Below are 17490 nucleotides of genomic sequence, written 5' to 3'. Positions count from 1 at the left end.
TGTGTGTGTGTGTGTGTGATCCAGGACAGGAGTTTTACATTTTTGTTAAAATTTTTGTGAAAGAATATTGCAAATGAATAAAATATGAAAGTGCTAAACTGAGTTCAGATTTTGCCTTTCATATCCAAACAAATTCAAATATTTTCACAAATTTTAGGATTTCATTATTGCGGTATTTTTTTACAGCCGCCACAAGGTGGAGACAAACCTTTACTTTTCACTAGCTCCAAACCGTGACAGCATAGTAAGTTTTGCAAACCACATACTGGCTGCCATTGTTAGATATGCCTGTTTTATAGACAGACTAACACACAATAAGCTATCTTGCTATTGTGCTATCCTGCTGTGTGATGTTGTACATGATTGTGAATCCAATCAAGCACATCCAATTTCAAGTCATTCAACAAAATGTGGTCAAAACTGTTTCCTATAAAAAGTCATATCAATTTATTTGAACAGTTATAAAAAGGAACACATACATATATCAGTATATTTATGTGTCATGTGCACATAGTTATCTGATTACTATATATTCTGATTAGCCTGAATTATAAAACATTCAATCACACTGATATAATAAATACACAAAAGATGAATGGTCCACCAATCTCATAAATGTAGATACCTAACTTCATATAACAGACTTGTTTCAGTGTGTCAGCCATTAGTCCATAACAAACAGTAGTTTTACACTTCAACAAACATCTTATTTGCTGTTACAAGCTAGCACTTGTGATTTTGAAGGTGCTTTGTGTGTATTAATTCAGCTTTTAGTATATCTGAATTAATATCAGGACAGACCGAATTAAGAAGGTACCTTAAACGGACTGAAACGTATCCATGTCCAGACTTACTGAACTGTTAAACTGGTGGTGTTTGAGGTGTTTGGGGTTGAAGTGGAACAGTGCATGGCACCGATTGTCTCACAGCTGGGTTATATTTCTTTGAAGCATATTTGCACAAGCATATTTGTGCAGACTTGGAGTTTAAGGGTTAGCATCCTGAGGCTCACAGAGGAGCTCCCCCCACACCCCCCAATACTGGAACTACATACAATGTGGTGCTGCTGTGCTGAGTTCAAGACACCTGCTGACTGGATGTCCAGAAAGGAAACCGGACCCTCCTGGGCCTGGGGAAGCACCTGTATGTGAGCAGATATGTGTGAACGTCTGTACCATCCCAGACTCACAGACCCAGACGTCTAATTCCACCCCCCCTCTCTCCAGCTGTCTCTTCATCGCATCCGTAGACATCATGCTCCAACAGGGCCGCCACGAGGGAGCACCTCTAGGGGGCGCCGGAGAGGCTCACAGGGGCAGATAGTAGGTGTGTTGTGGAGGAGTGTCGGCAGGCTCTGCGTAGATGGCGTTGGCGCTGCCGTTGATGTGCGGAGCGCAGTACCCATTGGAGAGGCCTCGGTGAGCCGGGCAGTCGTACTCCGGCAGCCCCCGGGAGGCGCCGTCCCCCGGGGGCAGGAGGGAGAGCGGCGGGGGCGGAGTCTCTGGACGTGGCGGTGCACAGGGGTCTGGGTGGGGCTCGCCGAAGGGCGTGGCATATTGGGGCTCGGGGGGCAGTGGCTCAGCGTACTCGGGGAGCTGGCCCGGCGTGTCGTAGTGGTTAAGGGCGAAGGGGACGGTGTAGCCCTCATCCTGCGCTGGGCGGAAGGTGATACCGACCTTCTGGCCACCCGCTAGGACGTCGGGCTCAGCATAGTCTGCAGACACAGCAAAGGGTCAAAAAGAGTTGGGGATTGTTTTGAAATGGTCATTTTAAAGTCAAAGCTGCATGACACTGAATAAAAATGTTGATGGACAAATGTTTCTCTCTGTAGGCTCAGCGTAAAATGCAGTGGAGACTTTGTTTTCAGTTAAAACACATTTAACACCTGTCCACAGTCAGGATCCAATGGCAACATGTGTAGAGCCCAGCTTCTGATTGGCCCTGCTCCCCGGAGAGCCGGCCTCTTATTGTGACAGCTCATATGAAGACATTACAGAACAGAAGAGCTGTAACACCACAATCCAAGGGCCCTAAAAATCCTTATGAATGTCCCAATCTCTGTTATTCACAGAAGGAATCCTAATAGGGTGAAGCTGCTTTCATTAGCATGATTCAAAAAGGGACCCCAATTGTTTCAGCAGATGACCCTCTGTCCTACTTCTGACTGAAGGCCTCACTGAAGGGCCTGAGGAGAGGAGGGGGTGGGGCTGAGGAGAGGAGGGGGTGGGCCTGAGGAGAGGAGGGGGTGGGCTTGAGGAGAGGAGGCGGTGGGCCTGAGGAGAGGAGGGGGTGGGCTTGAGGAGAGGAGGGGGTGGGCTTGAGGAGAGGAGGGGGTGGGCTTGAGTTCTGCTCCTGCATGCGTGCCCCTCGTTTGGGCAGCCATTAAAGGCTCCTTTCACAGCGGCTCAGGGGACTAAAGAAAGCCGCGTTTATGCTGCCGCTGAGCGACTGACAGGGAGGGAGCGAGCGAGAGAAAGAGGAGAAGACAGAAAGATGTGGAGGAATGCGGTGCGAGGGGGAAGCCGTCAGCCCCTCTCTTCAGCTGAGGAGCGCAAAGGAGGCGACGTGAAGGGCTACACTCCCTCTCTTTCTCCTTCTCTCTGTCCTGGAGCACTAGACACACAAGCCCCCTCATCCGACCGGCTGAATTAGCCCTGTGTCTTTCAGAGTCCTTTATTTCTGGTAAATGTAAGAACTTTTGTGTCCCACAGTACCATCTTAACAAACACTGTCTTGTGGCCATTTTTATTAACATGAACTGTATTGTAATGTCTTCATGAATTAATGTGTTAGCTGCTTCCTGGACCATTTCCAAGCATGATTTGGAAGTGATTCATGGAAAGTCAAATGATACCAAATACTTTAAAAACATTTTAAGCATTTCTTTGAGGATACATTTTCACACAAACTCGATAATATCTGAGACTATAATCTACGCCTCTCTTAATTACTGTTAAATGCATATGATAGAGGTCTCAGATTAATGTTTATATGATAATTGCTAAGATGACTCATGTTAGTTGGGTATGTATTGAGACTCTTGAGTCCTTAAATTCTCCCAATTCTATAATCCCCAGTACTTTGCTGATCTAATTGGATAACAGGGTAAATTAATAACTTGTTTGGTCTCATGACTGTTCACAGACTGAGCAGGCTGCCAGAGATGATGCAACTGTGTAGAACCATGGTTTTGTGCACTGAGCCAAAAACTGGCTGATAACTTGCTCCACTGGAGGCCTGAACATCTAGAGGAGACTCACCATTGAGAGGAGGACTGGATGTCTAGAGGAGACTCACCATTGAGAGGAGGACTGGACGTCTAGAGGAGACTCACCATTGAGAGGAGGAAGAGATGTTTAGAGGAGACTCACCATTGAGAGGTGGATGAGACGTTTAGAGGAGACTCATCATTGAGAGGAGGACTGGACGTATAGAGGAGACTCACCATTGAGAGGAGGATGAGACGTTTAGAGGAGACTCACCATTGAGAGGAGGATGAGACGTTTAGAGGAGACTCACCATTGAGAGGAGGACTGGACGTCTAGAGGAGACTCACCATTGAGAGGAGGACTGGATGTCTAGAGGAGACTCACCATTGAGAGGAGGACTGGACGTCCAGAGGAGACTCACCATTGAGAGGACGACTGGACGTCTAGAGGAGACTCACCATTGAGAGGAGGACTGGACGTCTAGAGGAGACTCACCATTGAGAGGAGGATGAGACGTTTAGAGGAGACTCACCATTGAGAGGAGGATTGGACATTTAGAGGAGACTCACCATTGAGAGGAGGACTGGACGTCTAGAGGAGACTCACCATTGAGAGGAGGATGAGACGTTTAGAGGAGACTCACCATTGAGAGGAGGACTGGACGTCTAGAGGAGACTCACCATTGAGAGGAGGACTGGATGTCTAGAGGAGACTCACCATTGAGAGGAGGACTGAATGTCTAGAGGAGACTCACCATTGAGAGGAGGACTGGATGTCTAAAGGAGACTCACCATTGAGAGGAGGACTGGATGTCTAAAGGAGACTCACCATTGAGAGGAGGATGAGACGTTTAGAGGAGACTCACCATTGAGAGGAGGATGAGACGTTTAGAGGAGACTCACCATTGAGAGGAGGACTGGATGTCTAAAGGAGACTCACCATTGAGAGGAGGACAGGGCGTCTAGAGGAGACTCACCATTGAGAGGAGGATGAGATGTTTAGAGGAGACTCACCATTGAGAGGAGGATGAGACGTTTAGAGGAGACTCACCATTGAGAGGACTGGACGTCTAGAGGAGACTCACCATTGAGAGGAGGACTGGATGTCTAGAGGAGACTCACCATTGAGAGGAGGACTGAATGTCTAGAGGAGACTCACCATTGAGAGGAGGACTGGATGTCTAAAGGAGACTCACCATTGAGAGGAGGATGAGACGTTTAGAGGAGACTCACCATTGAGAGGAGGATGAGACGTTTAGAGGAGACTCACCATTGAGAGGAGGACTGGATGTCTAAAGGAGACTCACCATTGAGAGGAGGACAGGGCGTCTAGAGGAGACTCACCATTGAGAAGAGGATGAGACGTTTAGAGGAGACTCACCATTGAGAGGAGGACTGGATGTCTAAAGGAGACTCACCATTGAGAGGAGGACAGGGCGTCTAGAGGAGACTCACCATTGAGAGGAGGATGAGACGTTTAGAGGAGACTCACCATTGAGAGGAGGATGAGACGTTTAGAGGAGACTCACCATTGAGAGGAGGATGAGATGTTTAGAGGAGACTCACCATTGAGAGGAGGACTGGACGTCCAGAGGAGACTCACCATTGAGAGGAGAACTGGATGTCTAAAGGAGACTCAACATTGAGAGGACAGGGCGTCTAGAGGAGACTCACCATTGAGAGGAGGACAGGGCGTCTAGAGGAGATTCACCATTGAGAGGAGGATGAGACGTCTAGAGGAGACTCACCATTGAGAGGAGGACTTGGCAGCATGTCGTGTACAGTCCTGGTCATCGGGAAGGTAATGAACTCGGAGTCTCTATACGGCAGGTGACAGCCTGAATCACAAAAGACAATAGACATCACTGAACCAGGGAGTCTCCTAGACACCAGCACCAGGACCAGATGTCCAGAACCTCCGACCTCAAAATAGCAGTTAATACACACCAGGCCCACCAGTGTCTAGACTGCTCTTGGTTATATGTACAGCCCCTTTCCTGAAACATATATAAACACAAAAACACCATGAAACATTAATATTAGTAAAGAAATATAACAATAACACAATAATAAGAGAAAGTGCTAACAACAATAACAGAAATGCTATTAAACATGGTAATGCTTTAATGCCATGGGCTGCCTGTGGGATCATGTTTTTGAGAGGTACACAGATGACATGTGATGTGAAAAGTACCTTCTTTTCCACACGAGTCCCACCACCACCACTAACAGACAGCCGACACACAGAGCCACGCCCAGGATCACACCCACCACCAATATGAGTGGCTGGCTGGAGCCTGCGGGGCAACACCAGAAGCTTCCAGAAGCTTGTTTCCTACCACCTTTACCATCACCATTCAACTAATTCAACTCTGAGGAGTGGGAGAACTCACAGTTTCTTCCTCGTTATCTTGTTGAGTCATTGTGATTGAGGCAGTAGACAAAATATGAGTGGGTGTTATTTTTTAATGTGTTTCCCCTGAAGGTCTTTTAAAAGATGTGCAAAGAGTTTCTCACATCTTTATATGCCAATTACTCTGTTTTAACCAGCTGTTTTAAATTTACAAGATGCTTCACAAATAATGGAAAATATCAGTACAACTGATATCAACTAATATACTGAAATATCAGTACAACAATGCAGTGGAAATGCTGTTGGAACTTTCTGCCATTCAGAAATTGTACAGACTCACTTGAGCTTGTCATGACCACTGAGCTCTCAGTGGAGACATCATTCGACAGCACCGTTTCAGTGGAAGGCGGCTTCACCCTGGTGGATCCTTGGGAGACGACAGACCAAGCTGATAAATATGATGTTCAGGAAAAAAACCCAGCCTCAACTGCATGGTGGGCAGTGTGAGATAATAACCCGCCCTGTGAATACAGTCCTGAGATGTATCTAACCTCACAGCCTTTTGCCGTGCATCTAGAACATTCCATTTGGAGTTGTGAAACTTATAAAGAACAGGCAAGACTCACAGCGTGAGTGCAAAGATGGAGTCTCACCGGTATCACTAGAGCGGGGCTGGACGGTCGGTGAGGAGCAGCCCAGAACCTGCACCTGGGCCGAGGCCCTGCCGTGCCAGCTCAGCGGCCGTAGCTGGAGATACCGCGCGGCTGCCGGGGGTATCAGGCTGTTGAAGGCCGCCGTGTGGCCGTCAGAATAGGCCTTAAACACCTCCAGACAAAGATGGAGAGAAGGGTTCAGAAATGCTCCTCCAGGCCGTCGTGAAAACTGCCGTTGTTCTCGTTGAAGGATTCAACACGTACTGTTATGTTGGAGATTCTGCTGAAGAGGCTGGTGTACCTTTCTCACTTTGGTGAACGCGTCCTTGTAGGCTCTCCAGGTTCTGTGGTCTTTGCTGAGCATTAGGATATAAGTCTCAATGTAGAAGTTTGGCAGCCCCTTTGTTATTATCCCTAGGGACAAACCATTTTAGACCTTTGCCTCATTCCACAATCTGACCAGTAAACACAAAAAACAGGTGCCGCTGACTCATCTCGACAGGTCTCAAATCAGCCTGCTGACAGCCGCGTTGCATAAGCAAGCCGTCTGATACGGGAACTGGGCAGACGTGCGGAGGTAAAGAGACGGGCCGGCGACGCCTCTGCACACCTGTGACGCTGCTGCGGTTCTGGAGATCCATCTCCAGCCAGGGCTGCGTGTCCTCTTCTCTGGCGCTCCACTGCACCAGGGCGGAGCCTCTGTCCTCTGGAGACCAGCCCGGCGTCCCCACGTCCTCCGTCATGGAGGAGGCATTGTAGGCGACCGCTGACAGTACACCGTCGCAGGCTGCCACAGAGGAGGCGTGGAGGGAGGAGAAAGATCATCCATCATCTGTCGTTCCTCACGTTACAAGTCGAGCGAGTGTACAGGACCTTTGCTGCTGTTTGTACGCCATCGTTATGGACAGGTAGTGTGTAATTGTCCCACAGATAATGATGATAATACAGCTAAATAGGTACCACGCAGGAGGACTATCTACTTATTAGTTACACTGTAATTATATAGTGTGTATAGTGTGTGACGCTATGTGTATGGCGTCCATACCACAATAGGTACTTCTCACCAGCAAAGAACACCTCACTTTCCACTCAAAATTAACAAGGCAATGGCCTTGAATTAAATTGTGTTTATACACAGTGTTTAACAGCAATAATATCGTATATGTAGTGTTGCTTGTTTTTTTTGAGTTGTATTATGGGATGTCGATCAGCAACATGGGCATCACCTTTGCTGAAGACGAGCCTCTTATCAGACAACGAACCTCTGAGGGAAAAACAATACAAAAAACAAAATGAAGGCCCGTCATTACTGTTGCATTACCTAACTGAGGTTAACCAAACCTGGGAGAGCAGGACACTCACGTTCTGGACAGGACCCCATTGGCCAAGCTCGACTCATAGAGTGTGATACCCCGGTGTCTGGCCACAGTGACCACACCTCCCTGGCTGTCTGAGATCACGCCGGCATGGACCGCGGCTTTGCACAGCACCGAGGTCTACAAAGGCACACGCTGCAGACATTACATCACGCCTGGTCTCATTATTAGCCTCCATTCCTACACGCTGTCATAAGACGCAAAGGTTCGTCCTTACTGGTTTTATAACAGTAACGCCAGACACATCATGGATAACGAAGCCCAAACAATGACAGACTCACGTCTCGGTAGCCTTGGTCCTGCTGACCCCAGATTTCCCCGGCGACATCCCTGCAGCCTCCAGGGCAGAAGACGCTGGGACACAGGTGGGCCAGAGAGTCACATACAACTAGGGCCACACATCTAAACTATGGACATTCTGCACGTCCAGACATTCAGGAGGATCTACTCTTCACACTGGGCTTCCCGAGCGCAGCCTCCTACCTGATCTGTGGTGAGCTGAAGTGGCTTCCTCTGTGAAGACACGAGACGAGGTCTGAAGAAGGAAGACAGGGTGACGTCAGCGGCACGGTGCACGGAACAAACCCGGCGAAACATCAACGCCTCTCACACGCTGGGGACCTGGACCGCACGCCAAACCCGCTCCACCACGCTCCGCCCCCGAGGCAGAGCAGGGTGGAGATGTGTGGCCTCTGCGTGCAGTCCCCAAGGGGCCGTGAGCACAGGCCCTGCGTGTGATCACGCGACGTAATCTGATGGATCTGTTTGGGATGTGGCTGTGGCTCCAGACAGCTTATACAAGCAAAGCACTAACAGGAAACTGTTTGCTCTCGCAGAGCGGAGTGGCCCTTGGACATTCTTCAGTGTGTAAACTTTGGCCTTTTCACAGAACTGCTTCCGCAATAAGGTAAATATATATTTGTTTTGTTAATGATAAAGGAATTTTGGTGGATACTAATACCACAGTTGAAAATATGGAGTTAAAACCTGGACCGAGCTTTACATGTCAAACAACCCCTGTGAAATCAGCCTAGATGCCTACCAAGGCCTGCCACAGCTGTGCGAACCAGAGGAAGAGGAAGAGGACCCCCCCCCCCCCCCCCATGTCCTCCCCTCCCCCACACGTGGCCCGTCTCCAGGACCTCTCTCACTACGATCCACGCTGGAGGAGCAATGTGCAGGGATGCGTGCCGAACAAACGCTCTTCAGCTCAGTGAAGCGTGGCGGCCGCGTTCCAATACGCGCACATGTGCGAAGACGCGCGTATCGCCTCCCAACAGGCCGTCCTGCGTGCAAACGCCGTCTATCTCCTGAGCTGTAGGTATTTAACTCCATCACACCGCAATTATTCGCAAAGGTGAACTTTTGTTGTAATATAACATGGCAAGTGGATGCACACCTTAGCAGAACAACACTTTGTTCTAGTTGGGTCTGCTGCTATGACGCACACTGTGGTCGGTCATTTACAGATGGGCACAGACGGATCGGCCGAAAGGCAGTGACACCGAGTAGGGGGGATGTGAGAATAAACAGCTCTCAGGAGAAGCACTCTAAAGCCGCTATTTACACTCCACTCTCCTAGGGAGCTGGAATGTCCTTCTGTGGTCCTTTATGTTTTACTGTTTGGCTCTCAGAGGCAGACGCTGTTTTGACAGTGATCCCGTAATATTTGTGCCTCGTTTGTTAATACTGAGTGTGAGTGGAGATATCAACGTTTTAGCCTGGTGTTCACAGCATACCTAACTAAATCTTTCACTGCAGTGCTATTGACCAAAGTTGCACACTGTACATATTCTGTACGGTGTGGGCAGAGAGGTGAGAGCATATTGATCTAGTGACGCTGTCAGCAGTTTGGTCTTCAAAGACTGAGACATTCGCACAACATAACATTCGCTGGGTAGCTCTGGTTATTGCTAATGACAAGACAACAGAGCTCCATTGTGCAGGAACTGCTTCTTCTTGCTGGACCATCTCCATTTGCGCAGAAGGCAAACAGGAACATTATTCTCTGCATGTTTTGTTCTGGGGTCTCAGATACACTCCTCCTGGTGCAATGCATGACCCAACATGATCTTCCCCTGGTGCACACATCAGTCATGGGCACAGAGCACCTTTTCCAGGGATGTGTTCAAACTGGAACCCCAGTCCTGCAGGTGTAAGGGGGTGTGAGGTGGGGGTGCTGTCTGGCGAGGGCTCCTACCTGGATGTTGGTTGGTTGAGTAGGACAGCAGGAAGCCCCGTCCAGAGCGGTGAATGGCAGATACAAATCGCACTATCACTGCATTGCTGCTCACGGACACGTTTCTGTCTGAGACGGCCAACTGACCACATAAAGGACCTGTACAAAACACACACACACATACACACGCAGAAAGCATGCACAAGTCAAGATAGTGATTAGCACACAAAATGAGATTTCGCTGTGATTTGTTTTACACAGGCACTGGTGTGTTTACCTACACATACAGTACATTACCTGTGTTCAAAACACACGCATGTCCCTACAGGAGCAGGGCAGGAAAGGCCAGAAACACACAAGCCTCTGCAGACCAGCCTCAGGGCTTTACACGACTCACGCAATCCCTTACTGTCATGCTGCCAAAAAAGGCGCATGCTAACTACAGCACACACACACGCACACACACACACACACACACGCACACACACACACACACACTTCCAGCAAGAGAGCAGGCACCCCAGGGAGTTCCAAGTCCTCCCTCTGCATGCCATCATCCTGCACTCAGCGCTTGTGTGTTTAGTGTGTCTGCATTTAGTGTGTGTGTGTTTAGTGTGTGTGTGTGTGTGTAAAGAGGCCTAGCCTGTAAGTATTTCGCTGCAGCTGAGAAGCAAGCAGCATGCCTACGTGGACCGTTGGCTCTGTGTTTGCCACATAACAGTGTGAGGTAGGGCCTCTGGAATTTGCCAATAACAAGGACATAATAAGCAGCAGAGGCATACAGGAACACTGCAGTGGTGGGGGAGGCTGCCTAGGATGATAAGACAAGAACCCGAACGTAGCTGGACACCTGGGGACCGCCACCGTCGAGCCCCAGCATACTCCAAACGTGGTCAGGGATGACAGGGGTTTAGGATTTTGAGTATGACTGATGAGAGACGACACATTCAGCATGTGACTTTCTGTGCATGCGCGTCTGCTTGGTTTGCTATAGATAGATAGAGCAGCAAGGGCCAAGGGACTTGAAAAGTCAATAGAAGGACTCAGAAGGCTTTGTGAACAGCTGAATTACCTATGTGGCCACAAACCCATTACCATACCGCTAAAATTGTCAACTAAAGGGATCTGACGTGTTACGTATTGAAAAATTATATACAGCTGACTTATAATTCCAAACATATTAACGGCAGCAGCCGAACACGTAGACGGAGCACGTCGTCTGTCGTGGATATGAGAGAAAGAGAAACGCTTTACCCAGCTTCACCGCTCCATGTTTGTCTAAGATAGTGAGGGAGCCAGCCCTGCAGTCCTGGGTCCACTCGAGGTCCAGGTCGGCGAAGACGAGGAGCAGGGTGGAGCCCCGAGGGACACTCACGTCCCACTCACACTGCGTGTGGTTGGGGTAGGTGCCCGGGTAGTTCAGAGAGGCCACAGTCCCGCTCATAGGGCTTAGCACGGTGTGGCCACATCCATCCCCTGCAACGGAGAACGAGTCAAGCTGGAAGGAAACAGACGTCTACAATATTTTTGCTTTTTGATATTTTACATCATGTGCACAATGGGTTGGAAACCAATTTTTTTCTTCAGTAGTAATATTCTTGGGTGCCACATTTAGCTGGAAGCTAAATTTTAATACTGAAGAAAACAATGCGATTTCTCCTTTTTTCAAATGCTTAAACCCAAAGGCAGACCTAATATAGTGTGTACTTTTTATAACCAGTATAGATTACTGTTCAAGGAAGTTCTACATATTCTTGTTCCACAGAGGACACGAGGTGGTCCACTTCCATCTGGTATTCTCCCTCCTGCAATGCACGTCACTGCAGGTATGAGCTGGGGTAAAAGCTGGGGTAAGAGATGGGGTATGAGCTGGGGTAAGAGATGGGGTATGAGCTGGGGTAAGAGATGGGGTAAAAGCTGGGGTAAGAGATGGGGTATGAGATGGGGTATGAGATGGGGTAAGAGATGGGGTAAGAGATGGGGTATGAGCTGGGGTATGAGCTGGGGTAAGAGATGGGGTAAGAGATAGGGTAAGAGCTGGGGCAAGAGATGGGGTATGAGCTGGGGTAAGAGATGGGGTAAGAGATAGGGTAAGAGCTGGGGTATGAGATGGGGTATTAGCTGGGGTAAGAGATGGGGTAAGAGCTGGGGTAAGAGATGGGGTATTAGCTAGGGTATGTGATGGGGTAAGAGCTGGGGTATTAGCTGGGGTATTATCTGGGGTATTAGTTGGGGTATTAGCCAGGTTAAGAGCTGGGGTATTAGCTGAGGTAAGAGCTGTGGTATTAGCTGGGGTAAGAGCTGTTGGGGGACTGGATGAGCAGGCACAGCAGCTGAAGCCGGCTTGAAGGACGAGGCTGCCAAGCTCACTGCTGCTAGTCGTTCTCCAGACGGTTTTCAGATTTCAGTTCAATTAAAGCTGCAATTAGTGCGCGGCCTCGTTAAGGACAACACTCGGATGAGGGGGAGTGACGCGGGTCTGCAGGAAGCATCTTCAGCCTCGTTAGCAAGACTTTGTAACTCCACAACAACCAGCAGTCTTTACATCTAGCATACCTTGGCAAAGCGGCATGATGCAATGTGTGCGCTGAATTTATGTGAGGACCCCGTGGGTTCACTGCTCCTTACGGGGTATGTGTTCTATGGCTTTGACCCATTCTTAAAAAGAACCAGTCTGGCTGAAGCTTTATTATCACTTTCATTTGTGTTCCCCTAATCAGCCCACGCTGACATTCCCATGTGGGTTAATGACCATGCATGTTAGGCCTGTATGGTCTGTTATGTTCTACGTCTGATCTGTTCCATGACTGGACCTAAGAAACCTTTGTTGCCAAGTCTTCATCACTGCACTGAAAAACAAATCTGCAGACTGTGGTCAGACTGTTAATGACCCTCGTTTGATGAGATTCAGCTGCCTGTTAGCGTGACTCACCATGGCCAGAAGGCTGAATGTATGATTTGGCTAAGTCTCTCGCACAGGGAACCTGAATGACCACCCCCACCCCCACCTGCTGAGGGTCCATGGTGAGGTCAGGACAGCCTGTGTGTGGACATTATGTGTGTGAGGGTCCTTCTCATTCACCCATCTAATCCCCCCCCCCCCCCCCACCCGCGAGACTCCCTGCAAATACCAGAGCCATGGCTTGTTGCTACGGGTGACCGAGTGGCTATCTGAGTCACTATACAGAGTTTAAGACAAAATGGGGATATTTCAGAGGCTTACATTATTTCTGAAGTTGGCAATTTTCTTCTAGTTACTGTACATCTTGCCCCTACCTGGCCTGTGTCCAGCCTGGGGTCAGTGTCATTATCTAGACTGTGAATCCTGATATGTCCCAGAAGCTGGGAACAACCCTGGCTTGAACTTCCTGCCATAATCACTTGAGAACCCCAGTCATGCAGAGAGACATTTGGGTGTGTTCTGTTCTTTGATAATACCCTGTACTTCTTAAAGAAATGCCTGTCTTACTATTAACCATCACAAAACACCATCTGTGGGTGTTTTTGTATGTAAATAGTTTATTAAATGACTCATGCCAAAAGTTAATAAATATTATGACAGCAGTGTCAACACCATCGCTGGGTCAAAACTACAGATGAACGTGGACAGCCAAGTTCTTATGAAGATTTACAAAGGCCTAATGTGGGCCCTGAAGGTGCGTCACCAGTGAAGTACATTTCTCAGAATAAATGAATCTCATGCTATAAAAAGCCATTGCTTGCTGACAGAGTGAAATTCATTCCAGTCAAGAAAGTCTAACTGGAAAGGGGTACTACATATTTCAGCCGGTCGTTATTCACAAAGAATCAGGCAACATGTAATTTTATTTTCACCTTTGGTTTTTGTGGGCACGTCTGGGCAGGCTGGGACGATTGCCGGACAGGATGTGCAGATATTTACCCCAATACCCATATGTCATTCATTTAATAACCGCAAACTTCCCTACAGCCTTTTATCTCCGAGCTTTGTCCTGCCTAATTCCCATGACTCTTCCATGTCTCTTTGGCATGTTAAACCAAATGATTCATGTAAAGAAATAAGTCCAGAATCAGTCAGCTTCCTCTGGGATGATGCTGAGATCCAGAGGTTCACTCACACTGTGTATGCATACTGTGTGTGTGTGTGTGTGTGTGTGTGTGTGTGTGTGTGTGTGTGTGTGTGGTTAGCCAGTGTTGATTCCTTCCTTCCCATATGTGGATGTGGTCAGTGATTCACACTGACCCCACAGATATTGAGAAATACTGTGTCAACAAGCATTTAATGGTGTGTGTGTGTGTGTGTAAAGATAGAAGAGACCCTCTAGGTCTGTCTGTCGGTCTATCCTGATAGGAGGTGTTTGTGACCAACCTCTGTGTTTCCTTTCCTCATGCTAGCAAAACTGCCCACTGTGCTATGTGATAGTGGACATCACTGTATCCCAGCAATATGCCAGATATATTCACTTTAACTGACACTTGAATGAAATAAAATCATATAAAATGTCAATCATTTATGCTTAGTAATAGTAAATAAAGTAGGTAACAAGTAGGTAAAAAACTGTCCCTTTGACAAAGAAAATAGCATTTGATTTTTAATAACAAACAAACTTCAAACATGGATAGTTCAATTGCATTACTCAGTGATGTCACACCAACATAAAACAGAAAAAAAACTCTTTATCTTGGTTTAAAGTAAGTGCCACACATATTGCAGAACTCTGTGAACTTAATTCATATGTTAATAACAAACATATATTTCGTATATACAAGTAGATTAAGCTTACCTTTCTGACAGTAGACCACCAGAGACTCAATACCGAAAATAAACCAAACTCGAGAAAACAATTTGACAGCATCTATAACACCTTCTGCTATTGACCGCATGGTGTTCTCAAAAAGTCCTTTAATCCTGAACACTCAGAAAAGGGTTCCAAATGTGTTGAAATCCATCGATAAAAATGACTTTAAATGAACCCAAGCAACCAACTATCCTGTTTCACTGTTCCCATCCACATTAAAACCTGCGAAAGCGCGTGTATGCCTGGGGGCGTGGGCTAATCTAGCCATCTGTATTCCCATTGGCCTTTCAAAGTGCCAATTAAACAACTGGGGCTAATGTACGTACCCAAATAAGGGCAGGCATGTTTGAAAGTAACAGGTTGTCACTGCACGTTGTATAAACCTACATTTGTTTACATTTGATATAAAAGTTAGTAGTTAAAACATACACCTCACAACGACGCCGAGCTCACCAAATAGAAAAGTTAAGATATTTAACGTTGTTCTCTCAAGACAGATATAAACAGGCGAGCTGCAAACTATCGACTTTGTATGTGAAATGTACTTGTTGACGCATAATAAAACTACATTAGCGTGGACTATCTGTGAGGAAAGCATATAACCAAAGCCAGATCAAAACAACTTTTTAGCGCAATACATGCAGGAAAAAGTAATCGACACATTGTGTAAAACGATATACTGCCACCAGCTGGTGAAATGCGACAATATCCTACGTTTAAAAATACAGTATATAAATATACTGTATGCCCAAATTTACCTAGGTTTAACATCACTTAAATTAGTTATCATTTAGTGTGGCTTTTATAAAAAGTAATGATGGAAGTCACAAGAAGTATGTATGTGTAGAGAAATTACAGAAAAAAGCAAACAAAAACAAACACAATACAACGAATCAAAATACGAATTTTGTGTATTGGCTACGTTCATATTAGTCTACAAGCCACATTATTCAACTCCTAAGTTTTGATCAGATCGGATCTTGACCTTCATATTCCTAATTGCAAATGACTTTAATCATAATTAATTATACGCCATAATTATAATGTACAGTATGTATCATGATACATGGGCTATATTCGAAATAGCTTACTTTCTACTCGTGTACCGATTGGGCTCTAAATCTGTAGGCAGTATGCAACCAAACAACATTTTCCAGTGCGCAAAAGATACTCCCGCCTAATTTTCCAACACGGATCTGTTTGAAACGGCTTACTACATACTGTATACTGCGCTCAGTATGCTGTATTTTGTATCCTGTGCATTGGTCCGCGTAGTAGTATGCAGTATCCTATCCAGTATGCGACAAATGCAAGTCATACTATGAGGTCACGTGATCGTATGAAGTGACCCACTTCGTACGACCCACTTTCTCTCTCTTACACCTCTCCTGCTTTCCCCAAAGCTGTGCTGTGAGTGCACACCCATGCTAATTTAAGTGTGGTGTGGTGAATACAGTAACACAGATGATCGCTTTATTGCTCAGCACCGACACATTACAAACATTAACAGCAGTCCTGCTGTTCTGAACCGCCAATCTTCATGTTGTTATTGGTAGGTAGGAGTCTGGATGACATCTTTCATCCAGAGCCGGAGCGGCTAATCGGGAGATTCGGGAGGATTCCCGATGGGCCGGCTCATGTCAATCTCTAGTTTGGGCTGATTGGGATGGAAAAATAATTTTGGGCCGGATTTGCACATGAAACTCCCGGGCTGAAAAAGTGGCCCACTCCGGCCCTGCTTTCATCTAACAAGTTTTGCCCTCCTCCGACATAATAAGAACTGAGCATCCCTACAGCTCTGATTCTTGAATCACCCCTGGGTCGTTGCATACTGGATACCATACTGCATACTACTGCAGTGACCAGTATACTGAGTATAACATACTTTTTAATCAGGGGAAAATGGGATACAGAGACTTCACCAATGAGGCTTTACTGAAAGTTTTGATCCAATAAGGATGAGTTAAGATAGTTATGTAAGTTAGGTACTTCAAGATACTTCATGTATCTGATTTCTGATAGGCATATTTTTCTAAGTGGTGGATTTCTAACGGATTTGGTCTTGAGATTATTCTGGGTGTCACCCATGTGACATCAAAAATCCAGTTTGAAACAGTATATGATGGGGAAGTATGTAGATAAAATTCTTCTAGGGTGAGTATGTAAATCATAAACAAGACGAGTCCAAGGATTGAGCCTTGAGTAACCCCTTGAATGATAAGTGAGGTAGAAAATGTATGTCCAGAGGGAGTGAAAAACGGCCTTATCAGTTAGGTAAGCAGCCCAGGGCAGAGCCATTGATACCCAGCTTACAGGACCTTGAGAGGAGGATGGAATGACATACAAAGTCTACATTTAAGTTGAGTTAAATAAGGATGCTAAGGGCACCGACATCTGCAGATAAAAGGAGCTCATCATTGACCTTAATCAGGGTAGTTTGGTGGTGTCGGAAGGATGCAATCCAGACTGGAATGTTTCAAAAAGAGCATCGGTTTCTAATTAAGCATTAAAGTGATTATTAACTCTAGTTCCAAGACGTCTGACAGGAAAGGAATTATAAGTAGGGCAGAAGTTAGCGGTTAGCAGTAATGTTGTTAGTTTACATTTGTATAGGCCATATCAAATTACTATTTAATGTTGATCAGCTTAGGTCTAACAAACCAAAGTCGTTTTCAATTCACGCTATATCATTCTTTTCATTGAGCTCTAAAGTACACTGGTCTCTCTCCTTCTGCTCTGTGGTTTAATGATCAACTTATTAGTCCCAAGCAGTTTGTCCCCCCGGCTGGCAGAGCGACTAAAAGGAAGAGAGAGAGTGGGGGAGTGTTGCACACACCCTTCTTCTGTCTCTCTCTTTTGAACTCTTTTTAAAAAATTACATTATTAGCTTTATATGATGTGAAACAGTGTTGAGTTTCACAGAATCCTCAGTAAGATCACTAA

The 17490-nt window shown here is 46.6% G+C and overlaps 1 protein-coding gene across 1 annotated transcript; it reads right to left on the bottom strand.

The window, feature by feature from the left end:
• Positions 1-423: 423 nt before the first annotated feature.
• LOC143474310 (discoidin, CUB and LCCL domain-containing protein 1) lies at positions 424-14802 on the bottom strand. The gene is made up of 15 exons (XM_076971750.1): positions 14533-14802; positions 11024-11245; positions 9791-9928; positions 8074-8125; positions 7872-7944; positions 7577-7710; positions 7441-7478; positions 6825-7001; positions 6516-6628; positions 6215-6386; positions 5902-5988; positions 5403-5505; positions 5156-5205; positions 4957-5046; positions 424-1714 (listed from the first exon to the last, which is right to left on the bottom strand). The coding sequence occupies exons 1-15, from the start codon at positions 14630-14632 to the stop codon at positions 1308-1310; spliced, it is 1956 nt and encodes a 651-aa protein (XP_076827865.1). The 5' UTR covers positions 14633-14802; the 3' UTR covers positions 424-1307.
• Between the last annotated feature and the right edge of the window lie 2688 nt (positions 14803-17490).

The sequence above is a fragment of the Brachyhypopomus gauderio genome, chromosome 13, assembly GCF_052324685.1.
Source record: "Brachyhypopomus gauderio isolate BG-103 chromosome 13, BGAUD_0.2, whole genome shotgun sequence".
NCBI classification, from domain to species: Eukaryota; Metazoa; Chordata; class Actinopteri; order Gymnotiformes; family Hypopomidae; genus Brachyhypopomus; species Brachyhypopomus gauderio.
The sequence above is the reverse complement of the archived record's forward strand: the minus strand, read 5'-3'. Positions and strand labels throughout refer to the sequence as shown.